This window comes from Chelonia mydas, chromosome 18 (assembly GCF_015237465.2).
Source record: "Chelonia mydas isolate rCheMyd1 chromosome 18, rCheMyd1.pri.v2, whole genome shotgun sequence".
NCBI lineage: Eukaryota > Metazoa > Chordata > Testudines > Cheloniidae > Chelonia > Chelonia mydas.
This window is the reverse complement of record NC_051258.2, coordinates 9,952,467-9,971,692: the sequence shown is the minus strand read 5'-3', so window position 1 is coordinate 9,971,692 and position 19,226 is coordinate 9,952,467. Positions and strand designations below refer to the sequence as shown.

At 43.6% G+C, this 19,226-nt stretch overlaps 1 protein-coding gene across 2 annotated transcripts in view; it reads left to right on the top strand.

Annotated features, from left to right (window-relative positions):
• Positions 1–19,226, top strand: part of KAZN (kazrin, periplakin interacting protein) — a 721,176-nt gene that overhangs the window by 121,015 nt on the left and 580,935 nt on the right. For both annotated transcript variants that reach the window (XM_037881298.2, XM_043531933.1), the window contains exon 2: positions 1,113–1,270. In XM_037881298.2, the coding sequence (XP_037737226.1) occupies positions 1,113–1,270 (158 nt within the window). The remainder of the gene's footprint in view (positions 1–1,112; positions 1,271–19,226) is intronic.

Here is a 19,226-nt window from a genome sequence, read left to right as displayed (position 1 = left end):
CTGAATCATCTGGCACTGGCCATTGTCAGAAGACAGGATACTGCGGTAGGTGGACCCACTGGTCTGACTCAGTGTGACCATTCTTACGTTTTTAAGAGTCTAGGATTCTGGTTTTAGATTGCATGCTCTTTGGGGAAAGTGACTCTCTCTCTCTTTCTGTTGGGAAACAGATCTTGCACATTTTGGGTGCTAACCGAATCTATACCATCAGCATCATCATTAATCCTCCTGGCATGAGGAGAAGTCGGAAGTTCTAGGAACCAAGAAAACTGCCTGTCATGAGACATCAAGCCAGACATTGCAGACTAGAAATGTTTTAAGGAATAGTTGTTTGGTTGCTTGACTGAACCAAATGTCTCAACTTTTAGAGTGGAGATGGTTTCAAGTCCGATCATTGGGATCCAGGTCAGAACTTCCCCAAAGTTAGGAGATATTTGGATCTGGCATTTTGATTCAGGCATGTTTCAACTTCAGAGGTGTAGCCACGGCTAGTATGGTACCTGTATAGTCACTGTCGGTAGAAGAAGCGGGAGACTATATGGGCTTCTACCAACCTTCTAAATCCCCATGAAATTCCATCTCCATAAGGAGCTCTAAATATTATAGCTATGTTTGGTATAGCTCCATCAGAAAGGAAGGTCAAATACAGCACAATATGTAAGTAAGGAAATCTTCAGGAGGAAAAGTGAACAGTTTGGTGCATTCACTTGAGTTTCTGTCTAGCTTCTCATCACAGCACTATGCCAGGGCTTTTGCAAGGAAATGAAATGCTAAATTAGCCTTTAGTAGCCTTATTATGTAACAGTACATTGTAGCATATGGAATGGAGTAACAGCATCTATTGCACGTGTAATGTTATTGCTAGTGACTCACTCATACTCTAAATACAGTCATGGTGTAGATGGCTCTGCTTCCTTTAGTCAATTATTTCATCTAATGTAACATGTTATTGTCTAGATTGCTTATATGTATGCTTTAACCCTCAGTTAATTAGCTAGTCCAGAATATGGTAGCATCTGCCCACCCTCTGGAAATTTCAAATGTTTCCAGTGATTCCCACCAATCCCCCTGCATGGTTTCAGTGCTCTTTTTTTCTTTCTCTCTCCCCATAGCTGTGCAGTCTATGCATACCCTAAATGACCAGCTCTCGCATTTTATCGTGAACAAGTCAAAAATGCTGGATGAGGACAAAGATGCTTTCTTGCCCAGTGAAAAAGAGTCTCTGAAAAATTCCATGATGCTGATGAGACACCTCTTAATGGATGCACAGGTATGAAATCAATAAGCTTGTATCTGTTAAGACACCCGGGAGTGCACATTGCACAGATCCAAAGGCTGTGCTTCATTTATATGGCAGGTTTAAGCTGTGAAAAAAATGTCAGTCCCCTGCGTTTGTTTGACACTGACTTAGACCACTGAAATTCACAGCCATGGAAAGGACATATTGGTTCAGAGACTATTGGGATTGTAATGGGCCAGCATGTTGGATTTAGGATTGGAAATTACTTTAAAATCACAGAAGAAAATGGAGTAATCTACCTGTCAATGGTAATCTAGCATTTCTTCTATGAAAGTGAAAATCAGTTTGCTATTGAACATCTGTGCTGAATGCCAGTTTAAGGGTGGCAGGCACATAACATAATTGCTTGGTTTAGCTATGCTCCAGACTGTGACTTGCACATGTATTCATGATTTTTCAGATGTTTCATTGCAACTTTTCACCTTAGAACATAAGAATTTCTCAGAAAGTCTGTGCACAGTAAATATATCCCAGGGTAATTCCCTCTAAATATAAGAAACTTCTAAAAATATTCAATATATTTTTAAACTCCCTTTGAAGCTTTACAAATATATCTTCAAATGAAAAAGGTATCCGATGTTGGATGGCTCTTTGAAAACACAACAGTCTCCCTTCCCTTTTGTCTAAGTCCTAAATTCTGGATCTGCTACCAAGAAGGCCTCTGATTGTTCATAACATTTGTGCATTTTATCTTCACCTTTGCTGTGTACAGGATACTCAGAATTTATATAGCGTGGGCGATGTAGGCACCCCAAGTTAAGCCAGTCCTTTCATTCCTGTTCACCACATCCTCTCTTCAGACTGACAATGACTAACTTCGCTCAGCTGTGCCAGTCGGTGACTGCCAGTAACAGAAATGAAAGGAGTATTCTGGGCCTGCAACGCTCCATTTGAAACCCCTAACAAGAAAAGGAAACACAGAACTGTTTGCAAAATAAAAGAGGAGGAAATTATTCCGGCACAGATTAGCTGCATTGTGTGCAAAATCCTCTCAGCCGGGGCTTTTCCTCATCACTATTCCACGGCTAACCCTGTATTGCCAGTGGGAATACCTACATGGATTGCTGCAGATAGTGTACAAACACGATTACCCAAACCTCAGTTAACCAAACTGTTCACTTACTCCAGCGCACTCTGTGGACCCGTTTCCTGTGACTTGCTTTTACAAGTACTTAAATGGGAAATGTAAATAGAAAAACTACTCTTTTCATGTATTACTCCCATAGCCTTTCACTTGGAACCTGGTGGTTATCTGAGCAAACACATCTCTCTCTCTGTTAAAGCCCTTTGGTCTTAATTAGTTTAGCTAATCGAGCTTTCGTTATACAGAAAAGATGGGCTGGAAATCTCCGGTAGCAATAATGCGCCTATTTTAGTGCTGAATACATTTCTATGTAGAGTCGGGCCTACGCATTCAGGTGTGCGCCACATACGCCCCCATGGTTTTAGTATGCTCCGTCCTTGGAGTAAAGGGAGGAGGGAACGGCAAAAAAGTCAAAACCATTCCCAAGCTGCAAAAGTCCTCCTTCACCATCCAACAAGCATCTCCAACTCAGCCAGTATTGGATCCCTCCCAGCTGTGTGGGTTATGGATGATCTGCTTGAGGGCCTTCACATCTAACTTTGTGCAGGACTCCACAAAATGTGCCCGTGGCTCTGTTTCTGTGACCGAAGTAGTGTTGTGGAGGAGAGGACAAACTTTACTAAGGATTGGAACTGCAGGGAACTTTTGTGCAGAACCAGACACACAGCAAGGACTCCATTCTGGGAGTCCTAACATAAAGCATGTGGAGAACAGTGGACAAGTTACATGCCTTCATTTTATTCCTTCAAAGATAGATTTAGTTTCACAGCTGCGATTGTTCAGAAATATCTGCTGTTAGTGAGGCACCAGCAGAACTGCAGCCCCCAGAATGCCACATGGGACTGGGAAACTCCACCTTTTGCTAGGAGAAGGGATCTTACTGGGGAGGCTAAGAAAGGAGCATGCTCAGTGAGTTCTCAGGTTGTTAACAAGGGATGAAGCTGTGTTTGGGACTCTTTTTCTTGAGGGTTCAGTACTCAAATGCAATACCGCACCCCTTTGGCAAAGGCACTTCCACTTTATGCCTCAGACTCCTTACCTTAACTTATGCAAATATCACTTAGAAGCCAAACTAGGGGGCAAGAGAAATGAAAGACACTAAGGGTTACATTTTGCCGTTCAGTTGCACAAATGTAGCTCCCATTGCAGTTAAAAGTAGTGTCAGTGGTAGCCAGGTATGGACATCCAAGAACAGATAGGAGCTCTCATGACATCTGCATATTGCAGATAAAATAAATATATAGAGACCAAAAAAGAAGAAGAAAGGACCTGCTGATCAGCAGCTTTTATAGAAACTTCTTTTGAGCACCTGAGAATTGGTTTATTGCCTATCATTTGCCCTCAATGCATATTAATGCTGCCTATGATACTCTGCCTGATTAAGGAAACACGAATAACAATGGGGAAAATGTCAAGAGCGTTTGTGTCCTCATAATGCATCTGGAACACTTCCCAGGCAGTACTGGACATTGTTTGCCTTGGATTTTAAAGTTGGAAGGATGACAAAATGGGAGGTGGTAATGATGATTAAAAGGATGGAACAGGCGAGGTGACAACTTCAGATACTTAAAAACCAACAACCACCCTGCGGGGAATCAAAAATCATGATGTTGGCAGCGAACTACATAAATAGGAACATCACCTCCAGTATGTGCATATCAGATATGGAGTAAACACAATTGCAGGGTGCCCTGTAGTCCTCATTACCTGGGAGGGAAAAAAAAATCACCAATGCAATTATTTCCATTTCTTTGATGAGATCTCCTTTTCCTTCCGTATTGGTATTATTTCTTTATACTATCACGGGGCTGGGAAGCCCAGAGGCCCATTGTGCTAGGCACTGCACAAATAGTAAGAGACAGCCCCTGCCCTGAAGAACCCACCATGTAAACAGACAAATAAAAGGGTGGGAAAAGTAACTATTTTCATCCATATTGTAGAGATGGAAAACAGCCAGGCTGAGAGGAAGCCTGATCCAACAGCTTGGTTACTAACCTGGGACTTGAGACCGGGGTTCAATTCCCTGCTCCAGCACCGACTTCCTCTGTGACCTTGGGCAAGTCACTTAGTGCCTCTGTGCCTCAGTTCCCCATTAGTAAAATAGTGCTGTCCTCGCTAGGATAAATACATTCAAGATTGTGAGATGCTCAGATGCAATAGTAATGTGGGCCAAGTAAGTACCATCTGTGCCCCACTAACAACAGTGTAGGTGAAATGGGACTACGCTCTGGAGTGAACTCACACATGAAAATGATAAAAGACAAAAACACCATGTGGTCTGTGAGGGAACACTTTTCACAGAGCAGTCCCTCTATATCTGACCTCTCATCCTCAAAGCAACCCTGCACAACACTTCCAAAAGAAGAGCCTGGGAGCTTAAATTCATAACTTTGCTAGACACTAAAAATGATGGACTGAATCAAGAGGCTGGATTTAGCGTTTATTACAACAGTCTATGACCCATTAACTGCCTCCCCCAGCTTCTTTTTCTCCTTTCCCCGCTATGACTGGAGAAGTGTTAATGGACCAGCTTACCTTGAATGGTTTCTTGAAACATGTGTTAATGACTTACGCTAAACAATCTGTTCCACCTGGTATTTAGCGGTGACGCTCTGAGTAGATATCCCAGACCTGAAGAAGAGCTCTTTGTAAGCACGAAAGGTTGTGGGCTACTCTACACCGGCCACATTGAAGTGCCACCGCAGCACTTTAACATGGCTTGTGCAGTCACGGCAGAGCGCTGGGAGAGAGATCTTCCAGCGCTCTAAAAACACCACCTCCATGAGAGGTGTAGCTACCGGCGCGGGGCACTGTCTACACTGGTGCTTTACAGCGCTGAAATCTGTTGCCCTCAGGGGGGTGTTTTTTCACACACCCCCCCCGAGCGAGAAGTTGCAACGCTGTAAAGTGCCAGTATAGACAAGCCCTAAGCTTCTCACCACCAGAAGTTGCTCCAATAAAAGATAATTACCTCACCCACCTTCTGTCTCTAATATCTTGGAACCAACATGGCTACAGCAACACTGCATCCATAGATAGAGACTGGGGGCTTGTCTACACTGGCACTTTACAGCGCGGCAACTTTCTCGCTCAGGGGGGTGAAGAAACAGTTCTCTCCCAGCGCTCTGCTGCGACTACACAAGCCACATTAAAGCGCTGTCACAGCAGTGCTTTGACGTTGCCAGCGTAGACTAGCCCTAAGGATAACATTTTGAAAAGCCACTTAGACATCTAGGACTTAGCCTGAGAGATTTAGGAGCTTAACATTTTCAAAGCACCTAAGTGACTTGCACAGTGTCAGAGCTAGGAATTGAACCCTGATCTCTTGAATTCGAGTGCAGCACTGTAACCACAAGGTCATTCTCTCCCTATTTGGCCTTCAAGCTGGTCTTTCTTAGGCTTGCTCTTTTTTTTTTTTTTTTTGGTTCTCTCAGGAGCATTTTACTTAATCATAGAATCATAGAATATCAGGGTTGGAAGGGACCTCAGGAGGTCATCTAGTCCAACCCCCTGCTCAAAGCAGGACCAATCCCCAATTAAATCATCCCAGCCAGGGCTTTGTCAAGCCTGACCTTAAAAACTTCTAAGGAAGGAGATTCTACCACCTCCCTAGGTAACACATTCCAGTATTTCACCACCCTCTTGGTGAAAAAGTTTTTCCTAATATCCAACCTAAGCCTCCCCCACTGCAACTTGAGACCATTACTCCTTGTCCTGTCCTCTTCTACCACTGAGAATAGTCTAGAACCATCCTCTCTGGAACCACCTCTCAGGTAGTTGAAAGTAGCTATCAAATCCCCCCTCATTCTTCTCTTCGGCAGACTAAACAATCCCAGTTCCCTCAGCCTCTCCTCATAAGTCATGTGTTCCAGACCCCTAATCATTTTTGTTGCCCTTCGCTGAACTCTCTCCAATTTATCCACATCCTTCTTGTAGTGTGGGGCCCAAAACTGGACACAGTACTCCAGATGAGGCCTCACCAATGTCGAATAGAGGGGAACGATCATGTCCCTCGATCTGCTCGCTATGCCCCTACTTATACATCCCAAAATGCCATTGGCCTTCTTGGCAACAAGGGCACACTGCTGACTCATATCCAGCTTCTCGTCTACTGTCACCCCTAGGTCCTTTTCCGCAGAACTGCTGCCTAGCCATTCGGTCCCTAGTCTGTAGCGGTGCATTGGGTTCTTCCGTCCTAAGTGCAGGACCCTGCACTTATCCTTATTGAACCTCATCAGATTTCTTTTGGCCCAATCCTCCAATTTGTCTAGGTCCCTCTGTATCCTATCCCTGCCCTCCAGCGTATCTACCACTCCTCCTAGTTTAGTATCATCCGCAAATTTGCTGAGGGTGCAATCCACACCATCCTCCAGATCATTTATGAAGATATTGAACAAAACTGGCCCCAGGACCGACCCCTGGGGCACACCACTTGACACCGGGTGCCAACTAGACATGGAGCCATTGATCACTACCCGTTGAGCCCGAAAATCTAGCCAACTTTCTATCCACCTTATAGTGCATTCATCCAGCCCATACTTCTTTAACTTGCTGACAAGAATACTGTGGGAGACTGTGTCAAAAGCTTTGCTAAAGTCAAGAAACAATACATCTACTGCTTTCCCTTCATCCACAGAACCAGTAATCTCATCATAGAAGGCGATTAGATTATTCAGGCATGACCTTCTCTTGGTGAATCCATGCTGACTGTTCCTGATCACTTTCCTCTCATGTAAGTGCTTCAGGATTGATTCTTTGAGGACCTGCTCCATGATTTTTCCAGGGACTGAGGTGAGGCTGACTGGCCTGTAGTTCCCAGGATCCTCCTCCTTCCCTTTTTTAAAGATTGGCACTATATTAGCCTTTTTCCAGTCATCTGGGACTTCCCCCGTTCGCCACGAGTTTTCAAAGATAATGGCCAAATGGCTCTGCAATCACAGCCGCCAATTCCTTTAGCACTCTCGGATGCAACTCGTCCGGCCCCATGGACTTGTGCACGTCCAGCTTTTCTAAATAGTCCCTAACCACCTCTTTCTCCACTGAGGGCTGGCCATCTACTCCCCATGCTGTGATGCCCACTTGTACATTCAGTTTAATGTTGGTCCCTTCCTTCTCAAAGTCTCACTCCCTTTCATCCTAACTCTCTTGGCATGGGCCTGCCTGTTGTCTGGCAGGTAATTCAAGGAGAGAACATCCAGCCTGAACTTTTGGAGGCCATTAGCTGGGCAATTAACCTACCTGTACTGAGTGATTTTTCAGCTTCTCACAACAGTGGGCAGTGGGGATTCCTCAGTTCCATGAGACTATTAAAAACAGCATGATTTAAACACAGACCTTGGTTGTTTAAAGCTTGCAGAGCTTCAGTTGCAGGTGAATTTTCTCAGAACTTAGATTCCTAGCTAGTTCGGGAACTGTGATTTCAGACCACAATAGGCAGTGGAGAGATGTGGTCCAAGCCTAGAACTGGGATCTTCTGAATTCTAAGCCTGTCTTTTCTTAATTCTATGGCTTTAGCTAAATCACATAACTTCTCTATGCCTTAAATTATGTACCTACTTGGTGGGTTTTGAGATCAGTTCGCTAGGCATTGAATTTATGCATACTAATAGGCATTTCTTCTTCTTCTTAGTTGACAATCTAAAGAGTGAAAGGAAATAGCATTGCCCTCCATTTCCAGATGTGAAACCAAGGCACAGAGAGACAAAGTGACTTGCCCAAGGTCACACAGGGATTTTATGGCAGAGCCAGGCACTAAATCCAAATATCCTGAGTCGTAGTCCAGTGGCTTCCCTGCAAGACCATCTTTTATTCCTTCCTTGGGGGGGGACTCTGAAAAATACTGTTTCTTTCCTTGCCAGTTTTATACATTTACATTTAACCATCACTGATACTCCTGCCCCAATATTTGCAATACTGGAGTACAAGCAAATAATACTTTCTTACTTTCCTTCCTTGCATCATTGTATTAGTTACCATGTCAGCATTGCTGCAAGACTAGAATTTGCTAGTTAACTTGCACTCCTTTATCTGGATTATTGGCAATAGCAGAGGGCAAAAAGAATCATTCATAAATTGTAGCTTGTTTGCTTTCTTGTTTGCATACTTTCTTTCCCTTCTAATAGCTTATCTTACAAAATGCTGACAATTTTTCTTTCTTCTCCTTAAAATGTAAGTTGACTATAGACTAGTGCTTGTGAAATATACCAGATTGATAGCACTGGAGGTGGAGTCCCCTAGTCATCCAAAGAAGAGCAGATTCAACACAGGCCAAAGCATTGCTTGCTTCCTCAGACTGCTGTGCTAATGTGCATTAACTGGAGCTCGGCAACATTTTTCAGCCAAAACTTTTTCAGTGAAACATGCAGATTTGTCGACTTTGAAAAGTTTTGCGAATTCATGTCAGTTTTGCTGAATTGTTCATTTAAGAAAAAAATCGGTTTCGTATTGACATTTTCAAAACAAAACGTTTGTTTTTCAGTTTGAAACAACTTTATGTTTCAATGTTTCTTTTAATTTTACTTCTTAAAATTAAAATAAGTTTTAAAGTACTTGAAATTAAAATGAAACACTTCATTTCAGGTTGAAACAAATATTATATTCTGAAACAAATTATTTTTACTTTTTGATTTGCTGGAAAATTTCTTTTTCAGCCTGACCCAAAATATTTTTTTTTTTTGACCTTTGGAAACTGCCAACGAACTGAAAATTTAGTTTTTTGCCCAGCTCTGAACCCTTAACCCTGTTTGAAAAGCCCCACCTCTCGAGGTGAAAGGATAATTTATTCTAAGTCTGCATCCTTGTCCTCTCTGTTGAATCTTCCTGCCATGGACCAATTGATAGGATGGGTTTTATTAATCCACTGAAAACTGGAATGAGACTAGATGGCAATAGCTATTATTTATTGGGATTAGAACCAACGACCTATAGCTGAAAAGGTTTATATCCCGGTCCCAGTACCCTAGTACCAAACATCCAGAGAGGCATGTTTACAAGCACCAGTGATAAGAATGGAAATCCCCATCAATCCCATGGAGCAACCATGAGAGGAAGAGATCAGACACACTCTACTTCCCTTCCTTCCATCCTCCCAGCAAGAAGCTGCTGGGCCAAGGATCAGAACAGACCCTTCTTCACAGCAATTCAGGAAGTAGAGGTGTGACTGCCTTGTGAATCTCTACAGTTCAGTTGTTCTCTAGAGGCCTGATTCAAAGCCCACTGAAGTCAATGGGAATATTTCCATTTATCTCAGTGGGCTTTGGATCAGCCCCGTCTCTCTGAGTCTAAGTATCATCTGTCCTATGGTAATATATTCATTTGTTTGGGCCATTCCAAGGCTGTATGAAAGGTGATTTCAAACGTAAGGGATGTGACTGCTGGTATTCTGTTGTTATCACATAGTTATTTCTAATGTACGTGTCACCTCAAATTTTATTTATATATGAGATATAAATTAATAAATACCTCCCATACTCTAGGTTCATAAGTAAATCAATGGCCCCAGAAAAATGGCTGGCTGTAGCTGGAACCTAGTATCCAATCAGCTGTCGGGTCTCCTAAAGCTAAACCTAGCTCAGTCAAGCCTGTGGGGAATGCTTCTTGGGCCTGAGAAATTGCAATCAGATGAAGGCTATGTATAAAAGACAAAAATCCACCTGGCACTTTATTTAATTGGGCTTACAGAAAATAATGGGAAGCAGTTATCAATCTTCATAAAGGGAAATGCACAATAGCCACAGTGCATCAAAGGACATTCTGCCTCATTTTGTTAGCATTCAGAAACCAGCCTCCTCAAAATGCAGTGCCTTTTTACTCATTCAGGCCCCAGGAAGGAGAATCTAACAATGGGTACCACTGAGCAGCAGCAGCTGGAATGTACTCAGGCTGGCGACGTAGGCACCCACAAGTAACTGCTGAGAAGACTTAATGTGGACGATCGGCATCCAGATTAGCCTCACCCAGGTGTGAGCAGCCGCACTGCAAAGCCCTTCCTGGGTTACTGTGTCCTCACTGGGGTAGCTGTCACCCATGTGAGGGTCGCTAGGACATCTGGGAGAACATCCCCTGGTTCTTTGTGTTGTAATAAGTTGAGCCGCTCTGATTGTTTCCCAATGAATTGTGGGTGAACTTGTCTGTCCTTCTGAGTACATAGGGGGAATTGTAGGAAGGCAGTGGAGGATTATTAGCACTTGAGTGGTTTACCCTGCATCCTCACTGCAAAGTGACTGGCTTATGCCCATGTGAAAACCCCACTCAGACTTTAGCCTAGAGCCCAAGCTGGGCCAGCTAGCATCTGGTTGAAAGCACCAAACTTGGGTCAGAGGCTTGTGTGTGTGGATGGGAGAGGGGGTTAGGGACAACATCCAAGTACAAGCCCAGATGAATTCTACAGTGAAGACATACCCTCACTGCCCTTTAGGTTTGTTTATTCTTTAGCTCAGGAGTACAGGCTCCTGCTTTTAGGTCAAGAGGTTCCAGGTTCAATCCCTGCAGGCAACTCATCTAGCCGGATTGTCACGTTGGGATCGGTCTCTTTGTAACTTGTCCATTGCCCCCACTTCACCCCAGCACAACCTCATCCCCACCTACCTGATGCATTGTGAGCTGCAGTGTTAAACTTTGCACAAACGTTTTCCAAATTGCATTGTGCTGAGAGGGACTCCAAGGGGACCTTAGAGCCTAACTAATCAAAATTAGGGCCAAACCAGCAAGAATAAGAAAGCACGCTACATACAAGAGGAGATACTTGTAATGCCAAGTGGCAGCAGGGAAGGGAAGAGAAGGATGCTTTGCATTGCTTTTCTGCTCACTGTTTCCTGCAGCAAGAAGAAAGCTCTCGCAGAAAAAGCTGGCAGTTTTTGAGGTCACCTCTGTGTAAGTGCAGAACACAGAGATGGGGTTAAAGTGGAATCCACTCTCCCATCTGCAGTGGGGATCTCTCGCATGCAGGATGGGGCTCTCCCTTGCATATTCTGCACTCGTCCTGCCTCCGGACATTTCACGGATGTCAACTGAAGTTGGACTTGCTAGACGAGTGCAGAAGAGGCAATGGGAGCAGTGCAGGCTGGCCAGGAGTCCCTTGGCCACTCAGCACATTGATAAGCCTGGAGTCCCAAGTCTGCTCTGCCAACAGTGCTAAGCAATGTTCCAGAGAATGCATTGTATACGGAGTGTCAACTCAAATTCAGCCTAGGGTAGGTAGTGACTAAATTAAAGTCATTACAGTCTGCGGGGCTGTCTCTCGACCCATCCACATCCCACCAGCCAGGATTTCCCCACCACAAAGACCTCCATTAAAAACAGTCCCTCGCTGACCTGGCACTTTAACTGTCGGCCTCAGCAGAGACTTTGGGAAGGCAGCTACAGTCTCACCCCCTTTCTTCAGGTCAGCGTGGCTTTCTGGCTGCCTATACTTGGGGCCTGTTTTGCAGATAAATAGAGGATTTCAGCAGCCCACACTGACAGCCTTGCACTTAAAGGAACTAAGTTCCCTTAAACAATGCTTAAGAAGTAATCGCTTTAGCTAGTGGACCTTAAGGAGCCAACAGGAGATTGAAATAGTGTAATATGAACTAAAAGCTGCAATATAATGCACTCACACAGTGCTGGTGCATAAAAACAGATTAAGTAAAAAGATGCATCTTGCCTGTATGACACATCCCATCCTCCATATAGTATGGGAATGAATAAACAAGTTCATATCTGCTAGACTATCCAATGCGTGATGTTGTCTCACAGATATGACCTTCTATGATAGATTGTCATTGTTGTCAATCACTTCTGGCATCCCTATTACGTTTGGAAGGGATGTTTGCTCTGCGTATGTTGTTTTATAATCCTCTGAGGTGGAATATCATAGTCTGGCAGTGTTTTTTGCTCTGACGTTTTCCTAAGCAGGATTTATTGCTTCCAAGACAGGTGTGACTTGAATCTATTATGTCTTCCCCAGTCAAACTTTAAACCAGCCGCCAGCTTTGCCGAAACTATTATTTCTACTAGACTCTTTTCTGTTAAGTGATATTGGAAGGGCCTTAAGTAGTGTGGAACAGAAGGTACAAAAGGTCTACAGGGTGAGACATATGGATCAGATCTACCCTAGCAGTTTGCCAAAGCAATTTTTCTAACGAGTTGAAAATGTGCATCCAAGCTCATGGAAGTAGACTAGAGGTTAGGCTAATATTTTCTTTCATATGAAGGTATGCATGTAAAACAAAAGGTTTTACTCCCAGATCCCTGACCTTTAAATTCCAAACTTTGCTTAAGTCGTGAGCCTCTAACCACCTTGTAAAGAGTTTAATGGATTGTAGTTGCCTATAAGCTCTTCGGGGCAAGAATTGTTTGGTTTTTTTTACTCTGTCAGCATAGTGCCCAGCACAATGGTGTCCTGATTCCTTTTGTCAGAAGCTGGGAATTGGCAACAGGGGATGGATCACTTGATGATTACCTGTTCTGTTCATTCCCTCTGAAGCACCTGGCATTGGCCACTGTTGGAAGATAGGATACGGGGCTGGATGGACCATTGGTCCCAGTATGGCCTATAATTATGTTCTTGACTGGGGCCCTGTATGTGCTACTATAATAGAAATAAACAGGAACAGTAATAGGGACTGTCTTTTAGTTCTGGATTTTTGTACCGTGTCTAGCTCAGGTGGGGTCCCAGACAATGGCTAGAGCTCCTAGCCACTATGGTGATAAAAATAATAAATAATAATAATGGTTTTAGTAACCTTATGGAGTACATGGCTCAGATGTAATTGGAGTCTCACTGTTTACTCACTCATAGACTCATAGATATTAAGGTCAGAAGGGACTATTATGATCATCTAGTCTGACCTTCTGCACCATGCAGGCCACAGAATCTCACCCACCCACTCCAGCAATAAACCTCTCACCTATGTCTGAGCTATTGAAGTCCTCAAATCATGGTTTAAAGACTTGAAGGTGCAGAGAATCCTCCAGCAAGTGACCCGTGCCCCATGCTACAGAGGAAGGCGAAAAACCCCCAGGGCCTCTTCCAATCTTCCTGACCCCAAATATGGCAGTCAGCTGAACCCTGAGCATGTGGGCAAGATTCACCGGCCAGATACCCAGGAAAGAATTCTCTGTAGTAACTCAGATCCCACTCCATCTAACATCCCATCACAGGCCATTGGGCCTATTTACCATGAATAGTTAAAGATCAGTTAATTGCCAAAATCATGTTATCCCATCATACCATCTCCTCCATAAACTTATCGAGTTTAATCTTGAAGCCAGATAGGTCTTCCCACTGCTTCCCTTGGAAGGCTATTACAGAACTTCATTCCTCTGATGGTTAGAAACCTTCATCTAATTTCAAGTCTAAACTTCCCGATGGCCAGTGTATATCCATTTGTTCTTGTATCCACATTGGTACTGAGCTTAAATAATTCCTCTCCCTCTCCGATATTTATCCCTCTGATATATTTATAGAGAGCAATCATATCTCACCTCATCCTTCATTTGGTTAGGCTAAACAAGCCAAGCTCCTTGAGTCTCCTTTCATAAGACAGGTTTTCCATTTCTCGGATCATCCTAGTAGCCCTTCTCTGTACCTGTTCAAGTTTGAATTCATCCTTCTTAAACACGGGAGACCAGAACTGCACACAGTATTCCAGATGAGGTCTCACCAGTGTCTTGTGTAAGGCTACTTTTGTAAGTAAGGACTGTCTGCATGAGTAAAGCTTGTGCAGGTTCAGGAAATGCAAAGATTCAAGGGTGAAATTCATTCCCCTGCCCAGGGTCAGCAGAAAGCTTATGTGCAACTTGAGGGCTTGAGTGATGCATCGAGCTTGTGTTGGCCCTCTGAACGGAGGTGAATTTCACTCCCAAGTCAGAAAAGCATTATTTCCAGGCTAAGACTTCTGTGAACAAAATAATGTGGATATAGCACAAAAGCAACAGGAGAGAAGCAAAAAAGGGTTCACATTTTACTCGTGTGTTTGGCAGCTGCAGGGCTTAGGAAACAATTTGAGGTAAAAATACCAGCTTCTCTACCAGGCCCTTCTCTATCGCCTTCCATCAATAGATCTCAGAACAGTGTTATGAACATGAATGGATGCGGATGGTGCTGCAGATACCTGTGCTTCCCTGGCCTCTAGGCTAGGCAATTGGTATGCTCTTCATGTTCAAATACAAAGCAATGGCACTAGTGCATGCTGATCGGTCCATGGTCATCAACTAGCCCCTCCCATTATTCTCAGTGGAGGTAAGCGGGTGGGCGGGGCGTGAATTATCCAAAGGAGGAATTATCCATTGTCGTCAATGGGATCTGCTGGGTGGGGAGCACTTTTGGAAATCTGGCCTTTTCATTTCAGTGCCTAAATGGGAGCTGATCTCTTTTGATACTCTTTCCCCAAGTGTATAGTAGCCTTCCAACATGGTGCTGCTCCATCTCATGTTAAATAATGAGCCAGGTCTTCACTCTTCAGCAGGTGCAAATCAGCACAGCTCCTTTGAGTTCTCCAGAGCACACTGATTTATATCAACTGAGGATCCAACCTATAATGTTTTGAAAAATATTTGACTATTTCAATTTGCTTCACCAGGAGTGCGTCTTAAGTCAGATGCCAGTATGTTATCAATATATCATGTAAAGTACGATCTCCTAAAAAGGGGAGAAAAAGCCCTTAAGTTTTAGTGACAGAAAAAGTCCATCTATCCTGCCACACTTTTAGCTGATCAGCATCCCACCTACTGCTTTTTCATGACTGATACAGCTGTTGCAGAACTGGTCGCAGAGCTATTTCATCAACTGACCTTTTGCAAAAATAATTCTTTCTTTTTTTTTTTTTTACAAAGATATGTTCTAAGATTTTGTTCAGCAGTTAAATGCTTGCTACCATCTGCTCTTCAGTCTTCGAGCAGATAGTTTGAGGAACAAACTCTGATGACCTCTTTGTGGGAGTGGGTCATATTTATATCCGTGGGACTCGAAGTGTGGGTAGAATTTGACCTCGAGTCCACAAATGTACAGTGCCTGGGTACCAAAAATATCCCCTGCCCCCACTAAAGTGTTTTAAAAAAAAACCCACAGATGCAGATGCAGAACCACTGATTCCCTGATAATGAGTATTTTGAAAATGTATTTTTAAACTGCGGTGGGGGAGGGAGAATAGGCGGATTTAACTTGGAAAATGACTTATAAAGGAAAGTCATAGAGTTTTGGTCCCTTTGATGTATCCTAATGTATGTATTAGATGCCTTGATCCTGCAGCGATAGTGCTTTAGAAAGGCAGACAGAAAGATTAGCTAGATAATTTATAAATACCCTTTGTTTTGTCCTGACTCACAATTGGTTAAAAAGAATCACGTGGTATAAAATATTGGGTTCCTGCTGTAAAGCTGAGCTCAGTGCATGTATAGCTTTAGTCTACAATAAGCAAACAGGTATTTCCAGTGACACCTCATGTGACTGCAGTCTCACCGATAGCTCCCATGTGCGTGGCCTCTCGATCCCACATCACTGGTTTTGGGACAATGGCCACCTGCTACACTATGGATCTGGGAGACCGCGTAGACCAACTCTGACGGAGAGTTACTCAGTGCTCTGCCTCCATTTCACCTGACGTGTATTCCCCTGCTGTGGTGCACACTAGGTTTGTCCATCCTGCTCCCAGATTCATAGCTCCCTAGGCCGGAAGGAAACCGCTGCGCAGCCCAGACTCCACTGTGGCAGTGGAATGGCTGGCTCTGTTGTTTTCAGGAATTCCTGTCGAGAAAGTCAGGGGTGAGAAAGTGGTGGTGAGACCATGTGTCCGCCCCAGTGACGGTTACCCTTGCTGGGGTTGGAGGCAGCGATGTCAAAATGTGACCCTGCTGAGGACTATTCTCCGGTTGAATGCTTTACCACCTTTCCCTAATAAAGACACTATTGGAGTGGGGGAGAGGTCCAAGGCAGCTTTAAATATTGAACTGGACCCAAAAAAAGAGGGGGAAATTTCATAAAGAAAGTTTTCATTTTTTTCCTCTTTTTTTCCCCATCAACATTTTGATTTTTAAGCACTATTTTGAGTATGAATGTTGGCCTGCTCTGTAGCGAATCAAAAACACATGGAAACATTTTTTTTAAAACAAATACCACATATTTTTCCCCAGGAAAAGCAGAATTCTGACAATTTTTCATCGGAATTTCAAAACCTCAACATTTTGACCAGCTGTTTAAAAGGGAGAGAGAGAGAGAGAGAACAGGCTGCACATGGAAGGTCTCTGAGGGCAATGGCAGTCATCAAAATAATTCCCTTGAGCGTAGTTTTGGACAATATTGCCACAGTCTTAGGAACTACATATCCCCAGCTTGGGCAATATTTGACTACTATTGCCCTTGGTAAAAAGAAAAGGAGTACTTGTGGCACCTTAGAGACTAACCAATTTATTTGAGCATAAGCTTTCGTGAGCTACAGCTCACACTTGGTGTCACTCCATATTTTGCATACAATTGTATTTATATATCTATACATAAGTGTAGTAACACAGGCATCTCTGTTTCTATGAAGACAAAATGATTATGTATTTGGAAGTAACCTTGAAAAATAAGCTTGCATTTTTGACATGAATCTTGTCATCTCATTTTCATAAGAAGAAATATTCTAACCCACTTTCAAGCCAGCAGTTCAGATACTAATGCTCCCTGATAGGCCCCTTCTGAAACAGAGCACAAAAGAATATCTCATCTGTTTGACACATACACACACACACAAAAAGGATAAAACGCAAAGTCAAGCAAGTTTCATCAATGACCATGTTGTACTTAGTGGCATCATTAGTATGTGTTATAGGAGCCAGGTTTGCAAACCATTCCCCTAACAGTGCACCTGCTAACCGCTGCTTCTTTTCTTGAGCTGGGAGAGAGGAAATTGATTGTGGTCTTTCTCTGCTAGTCCAATTTATCTGGGGAATGATATCCTGGATAATAAATTAAGATCAAAGTCCTCTTTTAAAAAGCAGGTTGCGTGCTGGAGTATATACTCTGAAGTGCACCAACACAGTACTATATAGGGAATACATATTATTTGCTACCCACAAATGGTGACACTTGGCAATGTACACAGTTCTTTTCATCCAAAGATCCCAAAGCACTTTATAACTTTTAAAAGAGCTGAAGTATCATTTTCCCCTTGAAATGCTATAGTTAAAATTGGGTTCTATCTCCTGTTTCTTGGCTAGCTGCTTGGAAATTAATCAGATTCATTCTTTACAGATGGCCATTTTCCATGCTTTGTCCTCAGTCTGAGTGTAAAGTTTTCTAAAAAGTTTGAATGGAATCAGTTCTTCAGTTAGGTGAGACTGGAAAAGCTGTCACTTTCCCCACATGGTCCACATGGAAAAATTGGGGAGTTTGCATAACTCAGTCTTTCCACACAACAGTCATGTCTGAAGCCTAGAAAGCTCAAACCTAGCTGGCTTAATTTGTCGTCCTTGATGAAGGAAAACAATCGGGGTTTGAAGACAAGTCAGTATTTCAGTGAGTGTTTAAATCTGGATTTTTTGCATGTGCATGATAGGGTTGAGCTTTTCAAAGCCATGGTGGGGGTTAGTCCCATAGTTAATGGGAGTTGTGTGGCTAACCCTCATACTCAACTTTGCAAATCCCCAGCTAGAACCTCTTTCATCTGGCTTTTTATAGGACTAAACCTAAAACAATTTGAATCACTGCCCATGCACAGAATTGCTTTAGCAGTAGTTTACCCTGAACTGCCTAAGGCCTAAGATCCAAAGTCTCCCTTTAAGTTCTGAGCACCTTTATCTGTTTTAGGCTTGATTCACCTCTACAGATTCATGGGGGTGCTTTTTCCACCTGTTGTAACCTCCCCTTTGGGCATCCCCCCTTGAGGGAAAACAGCTTTAATTTGTGGCCAGATGCATACAGATCTCTCGGACTTAGCATGAATGAGCTCCAAGGTCGCTGGCCAAATTCTAAAATAAGACGAAATGGCATATTCAGCCACAACTTTATCCTGTTGCAGCGGTTCTCAAACTTCATTGCACCATGACGCCCCTCTGACAATAAAAATTACTACATGACCCCACGAGTGGGGACTGAAGCCTGAGCCTGCCCGGGCCCTGCCACCCCGGGCAGGGGGGCCAAAGTCAAAGCCTGAGCCCCACTGCCCAGGGCGAGGAGGGGGACCAAAACTGAAACCCAAGCGCTTTGGCCTCAAGCAGCACCTGTAACTTGAGCCCCACCACTCAGGGCTGAAGCCCTCAGTGGTGGGGCTTAGGCTTCAGCCCCTGTGCCCCAGCAAGTCTAATGCCAACCCTGGCGACTCCATTAAAACAGGGTTGCAACCCACTTTGGGGTCTTGACCCACAGTTTGAGAACAGCTGTCCTATTGTGATGTTAGTCCCACCAGCCACTCTTAGTCCCACCTGCCACTCTTCACCCACTCTAATTCCAACCCCAGAGTGGCTACAGTACGTGAAAGGAGCTCTTGTAATTTATCCAGGGTAGACAGAGCTGTCTACAAAGTTCATCCGACATTTTATTCCTTTTGACACCAACTCATTTGATTAGCTTCAACCAAGAGAGCATAGTCAGAATGGGTGTCTCTGTACATTTCTCATTGTTATTTCTTGGCAGGATTGTCATCTGAGGGTCACAGTGGTCATTTAACTACAGCTGTAGCGGTACTGTATGGTAGCCAGCCTCAACTCAGCCCTTCCCTTGAGACTTGCGAGAGAGAGAGAGACATTCTGGATTTGTTGAATGCTTATCCATACAAAACATTACTGTCTGTGTCGCCAAGAGAATCTAAATTCAGCTGGCTTATAACACAAGGATGCATTTTGTCACTAAGGAACTAGCCGTCTCTTCATCACTCTATGTCT